General features: G+C 63.5%; 4 protein-coding genes across 6 annotated transcripts; 3 read left to right on the forward strand and 1 right to left on the reverse strand.

The window, feature by feature from the left end:
* LOC102187748 (plakophilin-3) lies at positions 8–1311 on the forward strand. Its single transcript, XM_018042969.1, has 2 exons — positions 8–503; positions 591–1311. Exons 1-2 carry the CDS (start codon positions 184–186, stop codon positions 883–885), a joined length of 615 nt encoding a protein of 204 aa, XP_017898458.1. The 5' UTR covers positions 8–183; the 3' UTR covers positions 886–1311.
* On the forward strand, positions 1330–5769 carry LOC102188566 (NACHT, LRR and PYD domains-containing protein 6; the record flags this gene model as incomplete). Its single annotated transcript, XM_018042764.1, has 5 exons — positions 1330–2228; positions 3079–3171; positions 4162–4332; positions 4409–4576; positions 4975–5769. Coding segments are annotated over 5 exons (1470 nt in total), but the record flags the coding sequence as incomplete, so codon positions are not given.
* PGGHG (protein-glucosylgalactosylhydroxylysine glucosidase) lies at positions 7293–13460 on the forward strand. Of its 3 annotated transcripts, none has more exons than XM_018042972.1 (14): positions 7293–7686; positions 7988–8269; positions 8634–8844; positions 8919–9354; positions 9867–9986; positions 10356–10487; positions 10684–10795; positions 10968–11040; positions 11425–11561; positions 11699–11832; positions 11951–12046; positions 12121–12218; positions 12293–12504; positions 12579–13460. In XM_018042972.1, the coding sequence occupies exons 2-14, from the start codon at positions 8011–8013 to the stop codon at positions 12632–12634; spliced, it is 2076 nt and encodes a 691-aa protein (XP_017898461.1). In that variant the 5' UTR covers positions 7293–7686; positions 7988–8010; the 3' UTR covers positions 12635–13460. The 3 variants fall into 3 exon arrangements, with proteins under 3 accessions (XP_017898461.1, XP_017898459.1, XP_017898460.1); XM_018042970.1 differs by having other exon boundaries at positions 7294–7755; XM_018042971.1 differs by having other exon boundaries at positions 7294–7732.
* Positions 15614–17812, reverse strand: IFITM5 (interferon induced transmembrane protein 5). The gene is made up of 3 exons (XM_018042974.1): positions 17198–17812; positions 16744–17031; positions 15614–16098 (listed from the first exon to the last, which is right to left on the reverse strand). The coding sequence occupies exons 1-3, from the start codon at positions 17222–17224 to the stop codon at positions 15886–15888; spliced, it is 528 nt and encodes a 175-aa protein (XP_017898463.1). The 5' UTR covers positions 17225–17812; the 3' UTR covers positions 15614–15885.

The raw sequence follows: 19614 nt of genomic DNA on the forward strand, positions 1-19614 counted from the left end.
CGGTACCGGGGTGGTGCCCCACCAGCCGCACCGGTGCCTGCCCGGCCTGTGTCCTTCCACGAGCGTGGTGGGGCAGGCAGCCGGGCAGATTACGACACCTTGTCCCTGCGCTCGCTGAGGCTGGGGGCCGGGTGCCCGGATGACCGATACAGCGTGGTGTCCGAGCAGCTGGAGCCGGCGGCCATGTCCTCCTACAGGGCCTTTGCCTACGAGCGCCGGGCCAGCTCCAGCTCTAGCCGGGCTGGGGGCCTGGACTGGCCGGAGGCTACCGAGGGACCACCCAGCCGGACCATCCGTGCCCCTGCCATGCGGACCTTGCAGCGGTTCCAAAGCAGCCACCGCAGCCGGGGAGTGGCTGGGGGCGGGCCCGGGGGCATCCCGGAGCCCGTGACCCGCGCACCCTCTGTGCGCAGCCTCAGCCTTGGCGACTCGGGGCACCTGCCGGACATGCGCGGGCTGGACAGCTATGGCGGCCACCGCACTCTGCAGAGGCTCAGCAGCGGGTGAGCTGGGACGGGTTTGCGGGGGTGGCTTCTGCCACGACCCCAGTCCATCCTCAGATCAGCCTAACCCGTCTCTTGTCTCTGCAGATTCGATGACATCGACCTGCCCTCAGCAGTCAAGTACCTCATGGCCTCAGATCCCAACCTGCAGGTGCTGGGGGCTGCCTACATTCAGCACAAGTGCTACAGCGACGCAGCCGCCAAGAAGCAGGTGGCCGTCCCTGCTGACCACGCCCATGGACCCCCTTCACGCCCTGTCCTCTGGTCCCTGACCACCCTCGCTGACCCCCAAACTGACTGGGCAGACCTGGGCCTACCCAGAGCATCCCCAGCAGAGGAAGGGTGGGGGGTGGACTCACACGTGTCTGAATACACGTGCTGACACCCACACACCTCTGCGCACACCTGAATACAGACACACAGGTCTCTCAGTGTACACACCTGCCTACACCTGCAACCTTTGCACACCTCTGCACACCCCTGCACACCTCTGCACACACCTGAATGTAGACACACAGGTCTCTCAGTGTACACACCTGCCTACACCTGCAACCTTTGCACACCTCTGCACACCCCTGCACACCTCTGCACACACCTGCACACCTCTGCACACACCTGAATATAGACACACACGTCTCTCAGTGTACACACCTGCCTACACCTGCACACCTCTGCACACCTGCACACCTCTGCACACACCTGAATATAGACACACACGTCTCTCAGTGTATACACCTGCCTACACCTGCAACCTTTGCACACACCTGCACACCTCTGCACACACCTGCACACTTCTGCCACACCTTTCTGCACACCATGCCACACATTACAGCGCGGCCAGGACCTGTGGCGCGCTTCCAAGACCACCACGTCCGTGTACTTGCTCTTCGTGGCCAGCGTCCTGAGATCGGCGCCCGCGGCTGACGGGGCTCAGCTGCAGAGAGAGCTGCGCAAGCTGTGCCGCCTGGCCCGTGACGGTGTCCTCGGGGGCAGGGCGCGGTTCTCGGAGGAGGACCTGGAGCGCCTGCAGCTCTGTGGCGCCAAGGTCCAGACGCAGTTTCTCAGCAAGAAGGAGATGCCAGGCGTGCTGGAGACAGAGGTCACCTACCAGTTCATTGATCAGAGCTTCCAGGAATTCTTAGCTGCTCTGTCCTACCTGCTGGAGGACGAAGGGGCTCCCAGGGCAGCTGCTGGCGGCATAGAGGCACTTCTGCAGGGGGACCCGGAGCTGCGCGGCCACCTCAAGCTCACCACGCGCTTCCTCTTCGGGCTGCTGAGCACAGAGAGGATGTGTGAGATTGAGCGCCACTTCGGCTGCACAGCTTCAGAGCGCGTGAAGCAGCAGGTCCTGAGGTGGGTGCAGGACCAGGGCCAGGGCTGCCCTAGGGCGGCGCCAGAGGGGACGGAGGAGATCCTGGCGCCCCAGGGCACTGAGGAGTCAGAGGAGGAGGAGGGCGAGGAGCTCGACTCCCCGCTGGAGCTGCTGTACTGCCTGTACGAGACCCAGGAGGACGCGTTCGTGCACCAGGCCCTCCGCGGCCTCCCTGAGCTGGTGCTGGAGCGAGTGCACTTCAGCAGAATGGACCTGGCCGTCCTGAGCTACTGTGTGCGGTGCTGCCCGGCCGGGCAGGCGCTGCGGCTGGTCAGCTGCAGACTGGCTGCTGCGCAGGAGAAGAAGAAGAGGAGCCTGATGAAGCGTCTGCAGGGCAGCCTGGGTGGCAGCTCGTGAGTCTCCAGGGCAGGGCTGCCCTCTTCTGTGGGCCCTCTGTGTGGGGCATGGGTGCCAGAGCATCTTATATCCACCTGGGCCTGGGGAGCATGTCCAGGCCTGACGCCTGCTCCCCAGAGGACAGGCACGACTTCACGGCTGGTCTTTCTTACCTCCTCAAGGCAGCTCCCAATGTCCGTCTTCTTCCCCAGGGTGCCTTCACCATGCTCCCCACCCTAGCATCCACGTCCAAGGCGAACCTCCCTCTCCCGCCACCGACACGAGGCTTCCTCGTAGTGCTTTCTGGAATGCGCCACGTGCACCGTGCTCTGAGCCTTTGCTCCTGCCATTCCTCCCACCCAGGGCACTGCCTGTCCTCAAAGCCTCGCCAAACTCTGCTCCCCAGTCTCGGCCGTTTGGCCTCAGAAGTGCCCCCACTGGCTACTGTGTGCCAGGACATCTGCCCGCACCCCTCTCCTCCACCAGACCCTCGCCTGCTGGGCGAATCTCGCGCCATTGTTTCTGTGCACTTGATTCCACCCCAGCACCTGACTCAGGTGCTCAGCATCTGTTGGGACAATGAATGTCAGGATGTGGACGGGGTGGGGCTGGGGACGCCCACTGCAGGTGCAAGGACGGACCCGCCTGTCCCACGGGACGCACACAGACAGCTTCAGTGGGGAGGTGGGTGAGGTCACAGACAAGTGGTTTCACTCTGGGTTCGGGATGAAGAGGGAGGGGGTCCTGGCCCAGCTTGAGGGTTAGGGCAGAAGCAGCTCCAATGCCTCGGAACCGGAGGAAGGAGGCCTTCTCAGGACCCAGGGGCCGGAAGGGGCGGGGCCTTCACCTTCTCTTCTCTCTTCACAGCTCTCGAGCCACCGAGAGAAAACCCCCAGGCTCCCCCCTGCGCCCGCTCTGTGAGGCCATGATCGACCGACAGTGTGGTCTGAACAGCCTGACGTAAGTGGACAAATCCCAGCCCTTCCCCTGGAAAGGACTCCGAGCAGGACACCCTGGGCAGGGGCAGAGGCGTAGCCCTGTCTGGGGATGGCTGGCCGAGGGGGCGCTGAGACAGGCTGAGAGCCTGTGGTCCCCTGGCAGGACCAGCAGGCTCTGCCCACACAGGATAGAGGAGGGAAGCGCGTGGGTGCTAGTTAGAACAGAGGGTTTGGCCCCTGTGTGGGCAGGGAGCAGAGCACGCTGAGCTTCTGGAAGAGGGACAAAGGCCAGACTGTCATTTCCCGTCCCCGGGAAGGCTGCTAAGGGCTACTGGACACTGCTGGCTGGCCCTTCGGGGTCTCAGAAGTAGCTGTGGAAGGGGCTCAGGGCGCAGGCTCGGAGGCCAGTCTGTCTGAGCTTCAGTCTTCTCCCGGGGAATGGCGCCTGTGGCTTCCACCTCAGAAGGTTGATGTGCGAATTACTGAGGCAGTGCTTAGTATGTAACCTTTTCAATTACTCCTCACTACCACCCAGTAAGCAGAGCGTAAGATACATCCCGCTAATCAGTACTGGTCAGGTTTGGTGAATTAGATACAGCCACATGCCAATGCCGACATGGCAGCTTCACTCGGCATAAACATTGGGAGCCCATCAAGTCTGCCAAACCAGCTGCATAGAGATGTCCGTCACAGCATTATTCATAATGGTAAACAAAAGCAGAGATGACACACTGCCCAACTGTTAGGAACTAAATAAGCTCGGTCCCCTGTACTTGCTGGATAACTATATGGAGCTAGACACGTTGAGAGCAAGCTCGTGGAGAATGTCCTAAGAGACAAGGGCGTGCCGTCCAGCGGGTGCTCACGAGGTGTGGACGCGGGTGGCGACGGCGCAGGAGCAGCTCTGCGGGGCCCAGGGAGGCGGGTGTGGAGCCAAGTCTGCGGACCGAACCTCAGCCCCCTGGGAGCAGGCAGCTCGCACACTGCGGACTCCTGTGCTTCTTGACCACAGGCTGTCCCGCTGCAAACTCTCCGACTCGGTCTGCAGAGATCTCTCTGAGGCCCTGAGGGAGGCCCCAGCCCTGGCAGAGCTGGGCCTCTTCCACAATGGGCTCAGCGAGGCCGGCCTGCGTGTGCTGAGCGAGGGCCTGGCCTCGCCCCAGTGCCGGGTGCAGACACTCAGGTGAGGAGCAGCCTGGGAGGGACCGAGGGAGGGACCAGGGCTCCCACAGCAGCTCCTGAGGTCAGCCCTCCCCTAGGGTTCAGCAGCCAGGCCTGCAGGAAGCACTCCAGTACATGGTTGGCAAGCTCCAGCAGATCCCAGCACTGACCACCCTGGATCTCAGTGGCTGCCAGCTGTCAGGACCTGCACTGACCTGCTTGTACACCACCCTAAAGTGCCCAGGATGCCGCCTGCAAACCCTCAGGTGGAGACAGGGCTGGGGTGGGTGCCGGGGCTTCGCCCAAACCTTAAAGAGGAATCTCTCCCAGGGCCCTCCTGAGGCAACCCCGCTGTAACTCAGGCCCTGGAGCCCCACCCTCTAACTCCCTGGCTCTGGCCCCGGGCCTGGACCGCGCCACTAGACCAAATGCCCATTGTCAGCCGCCCATGCCCATAATATGGACCAGTGACCCTAAATGCTCCTTAGTGCCCTGAAGGCTCTGGCCCCGAGTCCCTGCCCCCCCCCCCACCCTCTGACAGCCCCCGACTGGTCACCTCCTGTGACCCCGTGCCTTTGGCACAACCCAGGCCAGCAGCCCAGCACTGCACCCGCAGGCCCCCTCCCTCTCCAACCCCGCAGCCACTCTCTGCACATCACTGCAGGCTGACCTCTGTGGAGCTGAGCGAGCAGTCCCTGCAGGAGCTGCGAGCGGTGGAGACAGCAAACCCAAGACTAGTCATCACACACCCAGCGCTGGACGTCCACCCCAAGCCCCCCAAAGTGTCCATCAGTGCCCTCTGAAGTTCTGAAGGCCAGAACTAGGGAGGAATCTGGTCAGCCCTACAGAGTAGACCTCCCCATTTCAAGGACGAGAGGATGGTGCTCTCTGCTCTGGGCAACCCTTGAGCCTGAGGGGCCCAGGGCAGGCAGGTGGGAGACTCAGACAGACACGGCCCTCGCCTGCTCCGGGGCAGGCCCGGGACACATCCCTTCCCCCACACCCTGGGGACAGCTTATGTCTCTTCCTCCCCACAGGGAAGTGGGCCTCCTCCCCTAGCCCTCACCGCTGCCCCACCCAGGCTTCTCTCCTGGGACCCTCCAGCCCTCCCACTGCAGGGTGAAGCAGGATTGAGCACTGACTGCGTGTTGCCTCTGCCTGGTGAGCTCAGCGAGAGACGACCCATTTGCGGACCCTGCCCCACTCAGTACAGGCACCCAGAGCCCAGCCGCTCTGCTCTGGCCACAGGGGACCAAGCAGGAGCCAAAGGCGCCCAGAGGAGTCCAGTTGCTCTCTGAGGCCTTCAGAGACTAAGGGGAGTGGAGACGGAGCTCTGAGCAGGGCTGTGATGGCACCAGTGGTGTGAGCCCCGTGTGCTGATAATAAACTCTCCCTGGGATTCCGGCCTGTCATTCTCTGCTGCACTTAGCCAGGCATCCTCACGGGTGCTCACGCCCTCGCCTTTGTTCCCCAGCCCATCTGAATGGGGCAGAGCCGCAGCCCCCATTTCCGGGGTGAGCTTGGGGGAACAGCTGGATTCTGGAAGCTCTGATGGGAGGCTTGGCCTTGACCGGCAGGGCCAGCAGCAGACAGCCCGAATCTTCAAATCTTCTCTGCTCAAAGCTGCTGGACTCCGCCAGCTTCTGAGGCCCTAGTCAGAAGGGCCTTCTGGGTCCCTTCATGTCCCCCAGACTTCCTTCCATAACCCATTTTCAAATCCAGTTATTCATTCCACAAAACAGACAAAGCACCCTTGCCCTCCTGGAGCTGGCATTCCAGGCAGCTGTGGAGGGAGGAAAAGAAGGCGTGGGGGATGGAGCCAAGGGTTTTCTCTTACCTGTAAGGAGTCTGGGACAATCTAGGGAAGACAGGGCACTTGAAAATGGAAGGAAGTGAGGGGTCAGCCTAAGGATGTCTTGAGGAAAAGGCAGTGGGACGGCAAGTGTAAAGGGCACGCAGCGGCTCGGCCTGCTGTTAACAAGACACCGCAGAGCAGGTAGCTGACCAACAGCAGAAGCGCATTTCTCCCAGTTCTGGAGGCTGGGTGCCCAAGGTCAAGGCGGCAGTCAATTCGGTATCTGATGAGGACCCTCTTGGTGCAGAGGGCTGTCTTCCAGCCGTGTCCTCACAGGGCAGGAGCGGGCTCTAAGGCCTCTTCTTCAGTTCAGTTCCGTTCAGGCACTCAGTCGTGTCCAACTCTTTGAGATCCCATGGACTGCAGCACGCCAGGAGTTTACTCAAAATCTCTTCTGTATAAAGGCACTAATCCTACTCTTACCTGCTCTTGACCTAACTATGTACCAAAGGCCCCACCTACAAACACCATCACAGTGGGGATCAGAAGTCAACCGATGGATGTCGGGGGGACACACTGAGTCCATACTAGGGAGCCGGCTTGGGACGGTGCAGAAGCAGCAGGGAAGCCAGGTAGCAGGTGTTGGGGGCGGGGGGGGGCCTGGGCGGCTCTTCTGCCGGTAAAGTGGGCTCCGCTGCAGGCTTTGAGCAGACCCTAACTACTCTCAGAGTGGCTGCGGCTCTGCTCGCAAGAGCTGTGGGGCCACAGCAGGCCTGCACCGACCCAGGAGGGTGGCCTGGTCTGAGAGGAGGCAGTGCCTGTGGATGGGGAGAGCCGGGAAGGGGGCCTGGTGGGGGCCCTGGGAGTGGGGATGGAGGGGCCTGGGTGGGGGATGGTGAGGTCATCGTTGCTTGTGCTGGGGAAGAGTAGGAAGGCCAGGTTTCAGGCACAGGCTAAATCTGACTGTCTGGTTGGGCCAGTGGTCCCAGCACAGTCATTTGGGTCAGGCCGGGGTTAGAGAGACAAGGTCCAGACAGGCCCAGGAAGCTCAGGAGCTTCCAGAGGCAGGGGGGCACATGGGGAAGATGGAGACTGAAGGCGGGGGTGCAGAGCCAGCCAGTGGGGCGGGGACAAACGCAGGCGGGGCTCCAGAGGAGAGCCCGGGCCCCACCTCTCCTGGGGGAGGGCGCTCAGGGAGAGAGGAAGGAACCGGGCCGCCGGAGAGGGGGGCCGGCGAAAGCCCTGTCAGAGCCACGCTGGAGAAGCCTCAGGGCACAGCTGGAGCCTCGCAGGCTGGGCCGCCAGAAGCGCCCGGCTCGCCCTTCGCCCCCTCCTCGCGCACGCCGGGGGGTGGGGACGCGCGTCTGGCCCGCCCCGCGCGGCCCTGGGGCGCGGACCGCGGGGCCTTCCGGCGGCACGGGCGCCGCTGGCTGCTTCTCCTGCGCCTGAGCGGCAGCGCCCGCCGGAGCCGAGGGACGCGGCAGGGCTGCGGACCCAGAGACGGGGCCTCTGGCCCGCCTGCCCGTCCCCTTCCCCAGCTGCTGGCCACACCCCGCCCTGTACCGACTGGCCTCCAGGAGGGTGAGGCCCGCGGGCTGAGGCTCCGCCCTTCCTGCCAGCAGGACCGGTTCGTGGGGGTGCGGCCCCGAGGTGGGAGCTGGGGCCTCCGTTGGGTCCCTGGATCAATAGTGGGGCGTGGGGGTGAGCATCTTCTGGGGGAGGGTGTCTCCTGGGGCGGCCTGAGAAAATCGGGGCCACGCAGGTGGGCACACGCCCCTCCCTCCACCTCTGGGGCCATCAGTCAAGTTCCAAGGAGAGCTTTGGGAGTTGCAGAAGACAGAGGCCCAGCCCACTGTGGGGCCTCTGCCCCCTGCTTTTGCAGGCCCCTCCGCGGAGTCACCTTCCATGGAGGATGCTGGCAAGGACGCCACCAGATTCACTGCCCATTCTCTGCCCAGTGACCCCCGGCTCTTGGCCACCGTGACCAACTCATACTTGGGCACACGCGTGTATCATGAGACACTGCATGTGAGCGGTGTGTACAATGGGGCTTTGGGGGATACCCACCGGGCCATTCTGCCCAGCCCCCTCAATGTCCAGCTGGAGGCCCCTGCAGGGACGGGAGAGCAGCTAACCAAGACCTACGCTCTGGACACCAACACAGGTAGCCCCTGGCTGCCCTCCGCCCACCCCCACCCCCCGCCATTGTTCCCGGGGAGCAGAAGGTCAGACAGAGGCCCCATCCCAGCACCTCCTCACTCAGGATGCCAGCATCCTGCAAAAGGAGGCTCTGAGAGGCCGCTTTGTGAGGCTTCCAGCCGGCGGGCCTCCCAAACGAGCAGGAGCCCGGCGGCCCCCATGTAGCTGTTGCTTCCCTAACAGGACAGCTGGGGCTTGGAGGGGGCTCCCTCACTGAAGGGAGAGGGGGACTTCATTCCCAGCCCACAGAGGCCGGCGGTTTGGAACTGTCCTCGGTGGCCCCAGGCGGTTGTGAGAATTGCCCCGTCTTCCTCTCCACCCTTTCCCAGGCTCCTTCCTGCACACCCTGGAGGGCCCCAGCTTCCGCGCCTCCCAGCGAATCTATGCCCACCGCACACTGCCTCATGTCCTGGCCTTCAGTGTGTCCATCACCCGCCTGGCCAAGGGGAGCTGGCCCGTCACAGTGCGGCTGCAGTCAGCCTTTTCCCCAGAAAGTCCGGACCTGGACCTGCATCTGGGTCCTGACTTCCAGGGAGCCCGGTAAGGAGGGGCAGGGGGCCGGCTGGGTGGCCAGAGGAGAGGCTGGTCCCTGAGACACAGCTGCCCTCCTGCAGGTACCTGTGCGGCCGCACACTCAGCCCCGAGCAGCCTGGGGGTGCGCGGCAGGAGGTGCACATGCTGTGGACGCCGGTGCCCCCAGCCTTGACTCTCGGAGAAGGGCAGGAGGACGCGACATGGGAGTTCCTGACGGTGGTGGGTGGCAGCCAGGCTGAGGCCCAGGCCTGCCTCACAGAGGCCCTGCAGCTACAGGCCAGGCACGCGCTCTACACGGCCCACGCCCAGGCCTGGGCCCAGCTCTGGGCGGACTGTGGCCTGGAGGTAGAAGGGCCGCTTGCCCTGCGCCAGGCCCTGCGTGGCGCCCTCTACTACCTGCTCAGCGCCCTGCCCCAGCCCGGGGCCCCAGGATGCGACTGCCACGGCCTCAGCCCTGGGGGCCTCTCCAACGGGAGCCGTGGGGAGTGCTACTGGGGCCACGTCTTCTGGGACCAGGTGCGCCGCCCCGTCTGCGCGCTGCGGGCCTCTGCCCGGGGAGGGGGCTGCGGCTAGGGAGGCCTGCTGGGGCAGCAGAGGCACAGAAGGAGGAGGGGTCAGACCAGAAGGTGCAGAGGCCCAGAGCTGCGCAGCTGCAGGACACCTGGCCGGGGCGAGGGGTGCTCCCCTCTGGGGAAGCAGTCACTGTAGAGAGGCCGAGGCGGCCACAGAGACTTTACCTGGGGACGGGCACAGCCAGCAGTGTGCTCTGCAAAGAGCCCTGGGGCTGCTGATGGGAGGGAGGACGGAGGAAGGTGAGGCAGCCAGGACCAGGTGACCTCGGGGCCCTCGGTCCGCTCCCCACACCCAGACTCTGGCCTGAGCCCCGCCAGACTTGCAGTGCCCGCCTGGTCTGAGGAGTGCCTTTGGGGGATGCGGCCGTGGGATTGGCAGGACAGACCCAGGGGCGCGCTGGGGGAGGGGGCTGCTGTGGCCGCGGCGAGAGACCAGGGGCTCTGCCGCGGCTCCAGGACCTCTGGGTGCTCCCCGGGCTGCTGCTGCTCCACCCCGAGGCCGCCAAGGCTCTCCTGCAGTACCGCATCCGGACGCTCGGCGGGGCCCTGGACAACGCCCGCAGCCTGGGCTACAAGGTAAGGGGCCCCCAAAGGGCCTGAGGCCCCACACCCCTCTCAGGCCCTCACCCCTCACCCCAGGCCCCCTCTGTGGGTGGGACCCGGACTTCCTGGATTCCTCCCCCAGCCTGTACTGCGCCAGTGGGAACAACAGTCGGAAGGGCCCTGCAGGGCTCCCCTCGCTGCCCTGCCCCAGGGCAGGGACACAGCAGATGCCGGACGGAAGCAAGCTGGCCCACAGCAGGGACACCGTGGGCACTCCGAGCCTGCAGGGCCCCACAGCAGCCCCCGCCTCTGTCTGCCCTCCATGGCTGAAGGCTGGCAGCGAGGGGAAAGGGGCGGGCTACCCCTGGAACGCAGTCGTCTGCTCCATCCCCCAACCCCCAGGGAGCCAAGTTTGCCTGGGAGAGCGCGGCCTCTGGCCTGGAGGTCTGCCCTGAAGCCATCTACGGGACCCAGGAGATCCACGTCAACGGGGCCGTGGTGCTGGCCTTCCAGCTGTACTACCACACCACCCAGGTGAGGGGCCACTGTGCCCCCCAGGGCCACCCGCCATGCCGCAAGACTGCCTGTCTGGGTCTAGTCCTGTGGAGCATGTTGGAGCCAGGCCTTCACTGCTGGGCGCTCAGAAGGGCGGGCCTTGGCGAGAAATGCAGTCAGCGGTGGGAGCTAGAATCACCGGCGCCGTGGCCTCTGACATGCCCCCTCTCCTCAGGACTTGGAGCTCTTCCGAGAGGCTGGTGGCTGGGATGTGGTCAGGGCTGTGGCTGAGTTTTGGTGCAGCCGTGTAGAGTGGAGCCCTGAGGAGGAGAAGTACCACCTGAAGGGTGAGAGCGTGGCCGTCGTGGGAGTGTGGGTGACAGGCAAGGGACGTGGAGCCTGGACAGTCACAAGTGGACAGGCAGGCAGACGCGTGTGACCGCCAGCCCCACAGGTGACTGGGCTGGGACAGGTGCCTAAGCCTCTCCGTGAAGTACCATCTTGCCCTTCTATGCCCAGGAGTCATGCCCCCTGATGAGTACCACCCAGGGGTCAACAATTCTGTGTACACCAACGTCTTGGTCCAGAACAGGTCAGACCCCACCCCGCCTCTACTGAAAAGGGGAAGGAGTGTGGTGGCTGCCCCCTCCCCCTGCCTCACCTCGGCCCCCTGGCCCTGTTCCCTTCCCCCACTGCCCCTGCCCCGCCCCTCCCCACCTCCCCGTGCCCACCCCCTCCCCCCTGCCCCTGCCCCTCACCCCTGCCCCTCACCCCTCACCCCTGCCCCTGCCCCTCCCCCTCCCCGCCACCCCTGCCCCTGCCCCTCCCCCTCCCCCACCCCTGCCCCACCCCCTCCCCCCCACCCCTGCCCCTCCCCCTCCCCCCACCCCTGCCCCTCCCCCTCCCCCCCACCCCGCCCCTGCCCCTTCCCCCACCTCCCCCTGCCTCACCCCTGCCCTGCCGCCTCTGCTCCTAGCCTGCGCTTTGCTGCTGCCCTGGCCCAGGACCTGGGGCATCCTGTCCCCAACCAGTGGCTGGTGGTGGCTGATAAGATCAAGGTGCCCTTTGACCCGAAACTGAACTTTCACCCTGAGTTTGATGGGTACCAGCCTGGTGAGTGGACTCGCAGCTCCTTCAAGGCTCTTCTCTCCTCCCAGAGGACCTTGTGTCCACCCTGGACGCCCCCTTCCTAACAGAGCAGTCCCTGCCCCGCCCCCACCCCTTCAGCAGCACCTTGCCCTACCCCCCAGGAGAGGAAGTGAAGCAGGCAGACGTTGTGCTCCTGGGGTACCCTGTCCCCTTCCCCCTGAGTCCCCACGTTCGCAGGCAAAACCTGGAGATCTATGAGGCGGTGACGTCCCCCCACGGCCCCGCCATGACCTGGGTAAGGAGAATGTGGGGCGTGGGGTGGTGGTCCTCACAGCACCTTGGCATTGTCCCACTGGCCTCAGTATCCCCTCCCCCTGCTGTGGGCCTCATGCCAGCATGTCCTCTGACCCCAGAGCATGTTTGCGGTGGGCTGGATGGAGCTGAAGGACCCAGGGCGGGCATGGGCCCTCCTGGAGAGGAGCTTCGCCAACGTCACGGAGCCCTTCAAGGTCAGCCTGGCCCCAGCCCGGACCTCCATGCTCACCACGCCCAGCCCTGCCCTGACCGCCTTGCTCCCCTGCAGGTGTGGACGGAGAATGCAGACGGGTCAGGTGCTGTGAACTTCCTGACAGGCATGGGGGGCTTCCTGCAGGCGGTGCTCTTTGGGGTCACGGGGTTCAGGTGAGTGCAGCGGCAGCAGAGGGCGGTCGCCTGCTGCCCCCTGCCCCCCTCACAGAGCCTTCCCTTCCCCCAAGGATCACCAGGGCCGGTCTGGCTTTCGACCCCATGTGTCCGGTGGGGGTCTCTGGAGTGTGCGTCTCTGGCATCTCCTACCAGGGGAGCAGGCTTGACTTCTCCCTCTCTGCGGGCCTCGTGACAGTTGAGGTCACGGCCCAGGCAGGGACCTGGGCCCCCTCTCTGGAAGCTGAGCTGTGGCCGTCACGGACTCGGCTCCCCCTGCCTCCAGGTAGGCGCCCCCCCAGACCCCATCCAAGGCGGCCCCAGTGTGTGCCTCGCCCCACAACACCCCTCTCCCTGCAGGACGCAGAGTGTGCTTTCCCTGCTCAGCAGGCCGGATACAAAGGTCAGGCCTGTAGGCCGCACGGACCACACGCGCTGCCCCACGAGCTTCCTGGGAGGCTTTCTGAAGATGTTGAACAGCTGCCCCGAGCCCACAGGCCCCGCTCTGGGACACCCTTGGGCCCTGAAGCTCCACGAGCCCCTCCCTAGGCCCCCTCCCTGCAGATGGCCAGGGCTGCCCCCCCGGCCACGCCCCCCACTGGTGCCCCCGAGTGGCTGTACCCACCCCTTCTCAATGCCCTCCTGGACCCCCACCCACCTCCATGTGGCAGCCAGGCTCCCTGTGGCCTGAGTTCAAGCCTCTGCCTCTAGCCGAGCCCCCAGTGACCCCCGTGGACAGGCCATTTCCCTGCTGCTCATCCCTGTCTGCTCTCAGCCCCCTCGTGCCCTTCCCATGGGGCCAGTTCTGCAGAGAAGCCTGAGGCAGGTGTGGGCCTCGCTGGGGAGGACCACAGGGTGCGGGGCGTGGGGAGGACTTAGGACCTGGGCTGCAGCCTCACCACAAAGGACTATGTGTCACGCGCCCGAGCCCGGGCACTCCTGGATTGCCTGGGGGCCCAGCACCCTCAGTCCTTGGCTTGTCTTGCCTCTGGGCCACTTCGGTCACCTCTGATGGTCTCTGTCACGTGCCTTCCTCAAGGAAGGAGGGGGTGTGGGGTGCGGAGCAGGGCCCTGCTCTCCCCGCCGACCAGCCGGAAGGACGGGGCACGTGGCCTCAGCCGAGGCTCCACCTGCTGTCTGCTCCAGGCCTGAGCCCCACAGCTGGCACAGCTGACTTGGGCTCTCAGGTCTTCCAGGGTGGGACGGCGTCTGCTGGGGAAGTAAAGCTTGGTTGGTGCCGGGCAAGCTGTGTCTGTGCTGAGGAGCCGACGGGCACCCTCCTGAAAGGGAGGCTCTTGTCAATGGTCAGGCTTCCGTTCCCTTGCTCATGTGGAGCAAGTGAGTGAGTCCCATCACGTCTGCACCTGCCTCCCTCCCCACCCCACCACCGCCCACCGCCGCCTTCATCTGGCAAACTGCTGCTCTCCGTTCTCAGTGGAGAGTTAGCCCAAGTTCTCCCAAAAGCAGATACCAGCAGGTGAACTGTGATAGACCAAAGCCCCTGAGGAAGAGAGGAGAGGGGTGGCGGAGGAGCTGGGGTCACCAGAGCCTGCCTGCGTGCGGCTGCGGGGAGCGTGGCCGAGCTACAGACCAGCTTCCTGAGTGCGCGTGGCCTCAGAATGGAATCAGCGCTTGATGGGGCTCCCCCAGGTGCCCGCAGGCTTTCATTCAGCCGCTGGCAGTGCAGCAGAGGCCCAGGAGGTCTGCTGGAGCCAAGCATTTAGGCCACGATGGTCCCCATGAAGCAGACACTTGCCTCTGCGGCCCTGGAGCCAGATGTGGGCACAGGTGTTAGGTGGGGCTGGTAGGCGGCGCTTTGTCCACAGGACTGACATCACCTGACGTTTCTCCAGGTGTCTGTGCCACGCGTGCGTGTGTGTGTGTGTGCACCCACCTGTGCAGGGGAAGGGGCAACCCTCGGAAGGGCCTTAACAGGGTGGCAACACGTGTGTGCTGCCTGGCTGATCCAGTCCGCGGCAGCCCACTTGACCAGGTCCCTTCCTGGGGCAGGAAGCATTGCTGGTGACCTTCATCTGTACCTGGCTTAACTGCACATTCTCTGTCCTCACACCTGGGTATGGGCGGGACACTCTGCTCCCCTCACCAAATGTGGGGACCAGCAGACCATCCCCTGCTTGGAGACCTGTATTCAACCGCACACAGGCTAAGCCCAGCTCCCAGCCTCTGTGTCCAGCAATGGGTTGTTCCCTTCCTGGGTCAGACCTGGAGCTTAGTGTTGAAACACTGCCTCCATGCTAGTCTGAGCACTGGCCTTGTCCTTGGTCCCGTGCAGGACCGGCGCCCAGGAAGGGGCAGAACTCCTCCACCCCAGGTCCCTCCAGCACAACCTCTGTCTCGGGCTGGCTCCGAGCAGCACACACTCAGCAAGGGCTGGGACCCATCGCTGCTGGCACGTGATGGAGACGGCTGGGCCAGCTGTGGGCTGTCACAGGAGGGGGGCCACGCCAGGGGCTCCAGGTAGAGCAGCTCCACCCCCAGCCCAGGCCGGGTGGGAAGGGACTATGGGTGGGGTGCTCAAAGCCCTGAGCCGCCCTGTGGTTAAGGCCCCTGCAATTAGCCTGCCCTGTCATTGGCCTGGCCACAGCAAGGCCCCAAGGGCCTCGCCCCCAGGCACACAGAGTGTGCGTGTGTGTTTAGCAGCCCCTTCTCTGGACCTGGTAGGGGATTGCATAGGAAGGTAAAATGATACGAGAACAGGCACATGTGCCAGAGACACTTGGAAACGTCCGCACCCCAAGTGTCCCTCTCTGTACAGTCGTGCGTGTGGGGGGTGCTCCTGTGCATGTGTGTGTGATGGACGTGTGCACAGATGGTGGTGTGACCGTGCCTATCTGCTTGTGTGTCTGTCTCCAGCCCGCCCCCCCCCCCCTGATCCAGGAGGGAGGGAACCCACTGCTGGGACAGAGAGCAATCAGAATTAAAGGAATGTGAGGTCAGGAGGACAGCGTGACAAAGAGAAGGTCAGCACAGGCCCAGCCACGGGCAGGAACATGCAGGGCAAGGACGGATCTCACTGGCCAGGGACTCCCCTTAACACGCGTGCACACACGCTGACTCAAGGATGGGCACACACGTGGACTCACAGACTCACCACACATGTTCTGGAAGAGAGGCCGCTAAACCACAGCGTGGCAGAGATCAAAAGCCCAAGTTCCCCAACTTCATTCTAAAATACTCAGGCGCCTCCGCCCAGAAGCCACAGGCTGCCTGGTGCCTGCACAAAGGGGACAGTCGGCACGGCCAAGCCAGCGGGTCAGAGTGGGCCCCCACGGATGCTGAGGGCGGTCCAGGGGCACTGGGCTGCGGTGGTCCCTAGGGTAGCTCCCCTCAGGAAGACGCCCTCCCCAGCCCCAGCCAGGAACAGTCCCAGAAGGCACTTTCTGGAACCAGGTCCTTTTAATTGAACAGCTGAGCCTGGTGAGTGGGGAGGGAGGAGCTGGCCTGAGGGCCGGGGGTTAGGGAACTGGGGCCATCGAGCTGAGGGGAAGCCCCTGAGGCCCGAGCGGAAGACCTTCAGAGTCAGTGTTAGGTGCCCGGGCTAGGGTGGGGGTGGGCCTCAGCCCTGTAGATGGTCAGGGCTCCAGGGGGCTGGGGTAGAGCCCTGGAGTTGCGGTCCCTGGTTGGGACAGGGACAGGGCCCGGCCTGTCAGTCATAGTCGGCGTCATCGAACTTGGTGCTGAAGAAGGCGGCGGAGCCCTTGGCCAGCCGAGACAGGTGCAAGGCGCCGGTCACCACCAGCACCAGGAGCAGGAGCGGTGGCACCAGCGCCCACATCGTGGCCAGGATGTTGTAGCACTTGGCCTTGGAGCCGAGACGCCGGGCTGCCTCCAGATCTCCAGCCACCTTCTGGTCTCGGGCCTGCGGACCAGCAGCAGAGCCAGGGCTCCACAGGTTTGCGGGCACTGAGGGCCCCGCCACCCCCACCCCAGGCAGCCCCTGGGTCCGCACCTTGAGGGGCCCATGCTCGACCCAAAACCTGGCTGGAGGGGAGAGGCCTGAGGGGGTGCTGTCTGGGCTGGACTCACTCCCTTCACTGCCCCCAGCTGGATACATGGGCTTGACCTTCCCTGGGGGGTCTTGGGTGGTAAATGGTTCAGCCTAAGGTGGGGCTGAAGGGAGCCTCTGCACCCTCCCACTCCAGTCAATGGACTCAGTGGCCATCCCAAGCCAGTCCTTCCAGGACTCCCAAGGGTAGGGGGTCCTCAGTGGTGCTGGGAGGCCGCCACCGCAGGAGCTGAAGCTAGGGAGCTGTGCTACCGTGTGAAAAGCCCCATTTGAAAGAAGGGGCTCCCTTGGGTTAGGCCTGATCTACCCTGGGTCCTTTGGGACAGACTAGACCCCCCCCCCCTTTCATTTTTATGAACAGCAGTCAGAAGCCCTCGTGGGAGGCAGGCCTCCGCCCCACAGTCAGGCTGTAGCACAGCCCGCAGAGTCCTGCACCCTGGCTTAATAAGCAGCCCCCACGAAATGCCCCTGGGCCCCCACGAAGCACCCCAGGCCCACCTTGATGGAGTAGGCCAGCGCCAGGAAGCCGAGGCAGCACAGGTTCAGGTAGAGGGTGCTGAACACCGACCAGATCAAGTGGTCTCGAGGTGGGGGTCGCGGCGCCCCCAGCGCCAGGGCCGTGTGGGCGCTGCCGTCGGCCTTGCGGGGCGTCGGGGCCCCGGGGTCCTCGCGGGGGTACGACGTGTCCATGGGTTCCAGCGCCGTCTCCTCGCTCGGACTCCTGCTTCGAGGGTGGGCGCCCCGCCGCTTATAGCCCCCGCCGCCGCCCGGCTGACCGGCCCGCCGCTAAATATAACGACAAATGACAGCCGGCCGAGCGCCGCCCCGCCCGCCGCGCCCGCGAGCCCACCGCCCGCCCGCAGGGAGCCCCGCCCCTCAGAGAGCTGCCCCCTCGCCGGAACGCTCCCCCGCCGGCTGCCGGGCGCTGGGGCGCCGCCAGAGCCCCTCCTACCCTGGGGTCCAGCTGGGAAGCCCCCATCCAAGGCGGCCGGCCCAGGCACGCGGTGGCGGCGGTCTGCCCGCCAGAGCCCCCTCCCCCGCGGACAAAAGCGCGTGGCGGCGCCGGGTCAGGGCCGCTGGGGCTGGGTGCCGCCTTGGCTTCTGCTGTCCTCGGCAACGCCCAGATCACCGTCTGATCACCCGTGTCCAGCCTTACGGATATGACAGTCCCCGTGAGTGCCGGTGGGAGGAAGCAGGCCACGTCCAGGTGGAACTGGACAGTGCCAAGGAGAAAACGGAGTATGGAGAGAGAAAGCTGGGGGTGCGCGTGTTGGGGGGCGGGCTGTGCCCGGGCCCTACTGTTGGAGGCTGCAGGGAGCCCTCCTCCCCCTTGGCAGGCAGCTGCTGCTCAGGCTGGTTGCTTCTTCCTCCCCAGTCCAGAGCTCTTTGTGGCGGACGAGCTTTTTATGTCTTAAGCCTGGTCTCACCTCCCTCCAGACGGCCCAGCAGCATCTGTGTGCCTGCAAATCACGTGTATGTCAAGGGCCAGATTGGATGTGAGAGGTGGACCATAAAGCAAGCTGAGCACCAAAGAACTGATGCTTTTGAACTATGGTGCTGGAGAAGACTCTTGAGAGTCCCTTGGACTGCAAGGAGATCAAACCAGTCCATCCTAAAGGAACTCAGTCTGAGTAATCATTGGAAGGACTGGTGCTGAAGCTGAAGCTCCAGTACTCTGGCCACCTGATGCGAAGAGCTGACTCATTGGAAAAGACCCTGATGCTGGGAAAGATTGAAGGCAGGAGGAGAAGGGGACGACAGAGGATGAGATGGTTGGATGGCATCACCGACTCGATGGACGTGAGTCTGAGCAAGCTCCAGGAGTTGATGATGGACGGGGAGGCCTGGGGTGCTGCAGTCCATGGGGATGCAGAGTCGAACACGACTGAGCGACTGAACTGACTGACTGACTTGGATTGATATGACCAAGTGTCCGCTCCGTGGAGGAGGGCTCCTGGGTGCTCCAGCCTGCTCCTCTAAGGGAGACCTCAGGCTCCCAAACCTTCTGTCTGATTTGGGACTGCTATAGCTAGTGCCCAGACCAGTGACTCATAAATCATAAAAATGTATCTCTCACTTTTCTAAAGGCTTGAAGGTCTGAGATAAGGGTGCCAGCGTGGATGGGCCCTCATTGCAGACAGCCTGCTTCTCCCTGCTCCTCTCTGGTGGAAGGAGCTGAGGGAGGGATCCACCCTCATGACCTTCTACCCTCCTAATACCATCACTTTAGGATTTCAGTAGGGATTTGGGGGAACACAGGCATCCACTCCACTGTGCCCTCTGCCCAGTCCCCGCCTCCTGCACAGGAGGTGGCCACCGGCCACCTTGTGTGATGGTCCTTTTCTGCACCCTTTACCTGCCGCTGGAAGATGTGAGCGACGAGACACGTCGTCTTCTTTCTCTCATCAGAGCCAGTTTATCCTCTGCCTATAAGTCTTTGAGCAGCCCTTCAAGAAGCTGTATCAGATGTGCCTTAATCTTTGTATTACTCATTTCTTAAAGGAGTTTTAATCTATTGGGCTTTAATTATACGTCCCTCACCCATCCAGCTCCACCCATTCCCCTGCCCCTTCTGCCCCTCACACCAAATCCGCTTGGTCCCAATTCCAGGATGGGCAGAATCTCAGCGCCACTGAGCCCCAGTCAAGCGCCCTTCCCCTGGATTAGCGCAGCCGCTCTGCCTTCCCTCTGCAGCAGCCAGAGCGGGCTTGTTACAGCAGGAAGCACATGTTCCGTTCAACTTCTTTGACTCAGGAAATCTGCTTTCAGGCCCACCCCTTATGCGATCTTGTCTGTTTGGAATATCCCTCGCAAATGGCCATTCTATTCTAGGTTGTTTACTGAGACTTCGCCATTTTTGTGATGTACACAGCTTCTGGGGCAGCAGTTCTTAGATATAAATAAACAGTTGTGCCGGCAGGTGGCGAGCTCCTTTCTTATATCTAACCCTTGGGTTCTCTCTGAGACGAACTAATGCCTCAAAAGAACTTGCCTCTGAGATGCAGATTGTGCGTGATTCGTGGTGTACCTCGCTGCTCAGTTTTCTTGGGTTTGATGAGCAATCTGGAGTCAATGTAACCAGTTCTATAATCAACTTACCCTGACATGTGAGTCCTTAGGTCAGGAGGCAAGTGGTGTAACAGCTCTCAAGTGCCTCATCTGCACTACCAGGTTTTGCTGCTTGTTTTTCTAACTTGCAAACTTTGCATTCCCAGCAGGACTTGCACTAGACCCAGTCCAGCTTAAACTGGTAGTAACTCACTTCGAGATCCAGTTCAGTTTTTAAATGAGACCCAGCCTGCCTCCGGATGGCAAACACCAACAGTTCCTAACGTGGAGTCTGAGGACTGGGAGAGGATTGGACCAGCA

This window comes from Capra hircus, chromosome 29 (assembly GCF_001704415.2).
Source record: "Capra hircus breed San Clemente chromosome 29, ASM170441v1, whole genome shotgun sequence".
NCBI classification, from domain to species: domain Eukaryota; kingdom Metazoa; phylum Chordata; class Mammalia; order Artiodactyla; family Bovidae; genus Capra; species Capra hircus.

Bases quoted from the DNA above. Each gene is read 5' to 3' on its own strand.
- LOC102187748 (XM_018042969.1), top strand. From the start codon at position 184: ATGTCCTCCTACAGGGCCTTTGCCTACGAGCGCCGGGCCAGCTCCAGC. The intron at 504-590 runs GTGAGCTGGGAC...TTGTCTCTGCAG, and splicing joins CTGCAGAGGCTCAGCAGCGG to ATTCGATGACATCGACCTGC.
- PGGHG (XM_018042972.1), top strand. From the start codon at position 8,011: ATGGAGGATGCTGGCAAGGACGCCACCAGATTCACTGCCCATTCTCTG. The intron at 10,488-10,683 runs GTGAGGGGCCAC...CCCTCTCCTCAG, and splicing joins TGTACTACCACACCACCCAG to GACTTGGAGCTCTTCCGAGA. The intron at 12,505-12,578 runs GTAGGCGCCCCC...CTCTCCCTGCAG, and splicing joins TCGGCTCCCCCTGCCTCCAG to GACGCAGAGTGTGCTTTCCC.
- IFITM5 (XM_018042974.1), bottom strand. From the start codon at position 17,224: ATGGGGGCTTCCCAGCTGGACCCCAGG. The intron at 17,032-17,197 runs GTAGGAGGGGCT...CGTTATATTTAG, and splicing joins CTTCCCAGCTGGACCCCAGG to CGGCGGGCCGGTCAGCCGGG. The intron at 16,099-16,743 runs GTGGGCCTGGGG...GCTGGTCCGCAG, and splicing joins CGCTGGCCTACTCCATCAAG to GCCCGAGACCAGAAGGTGGC.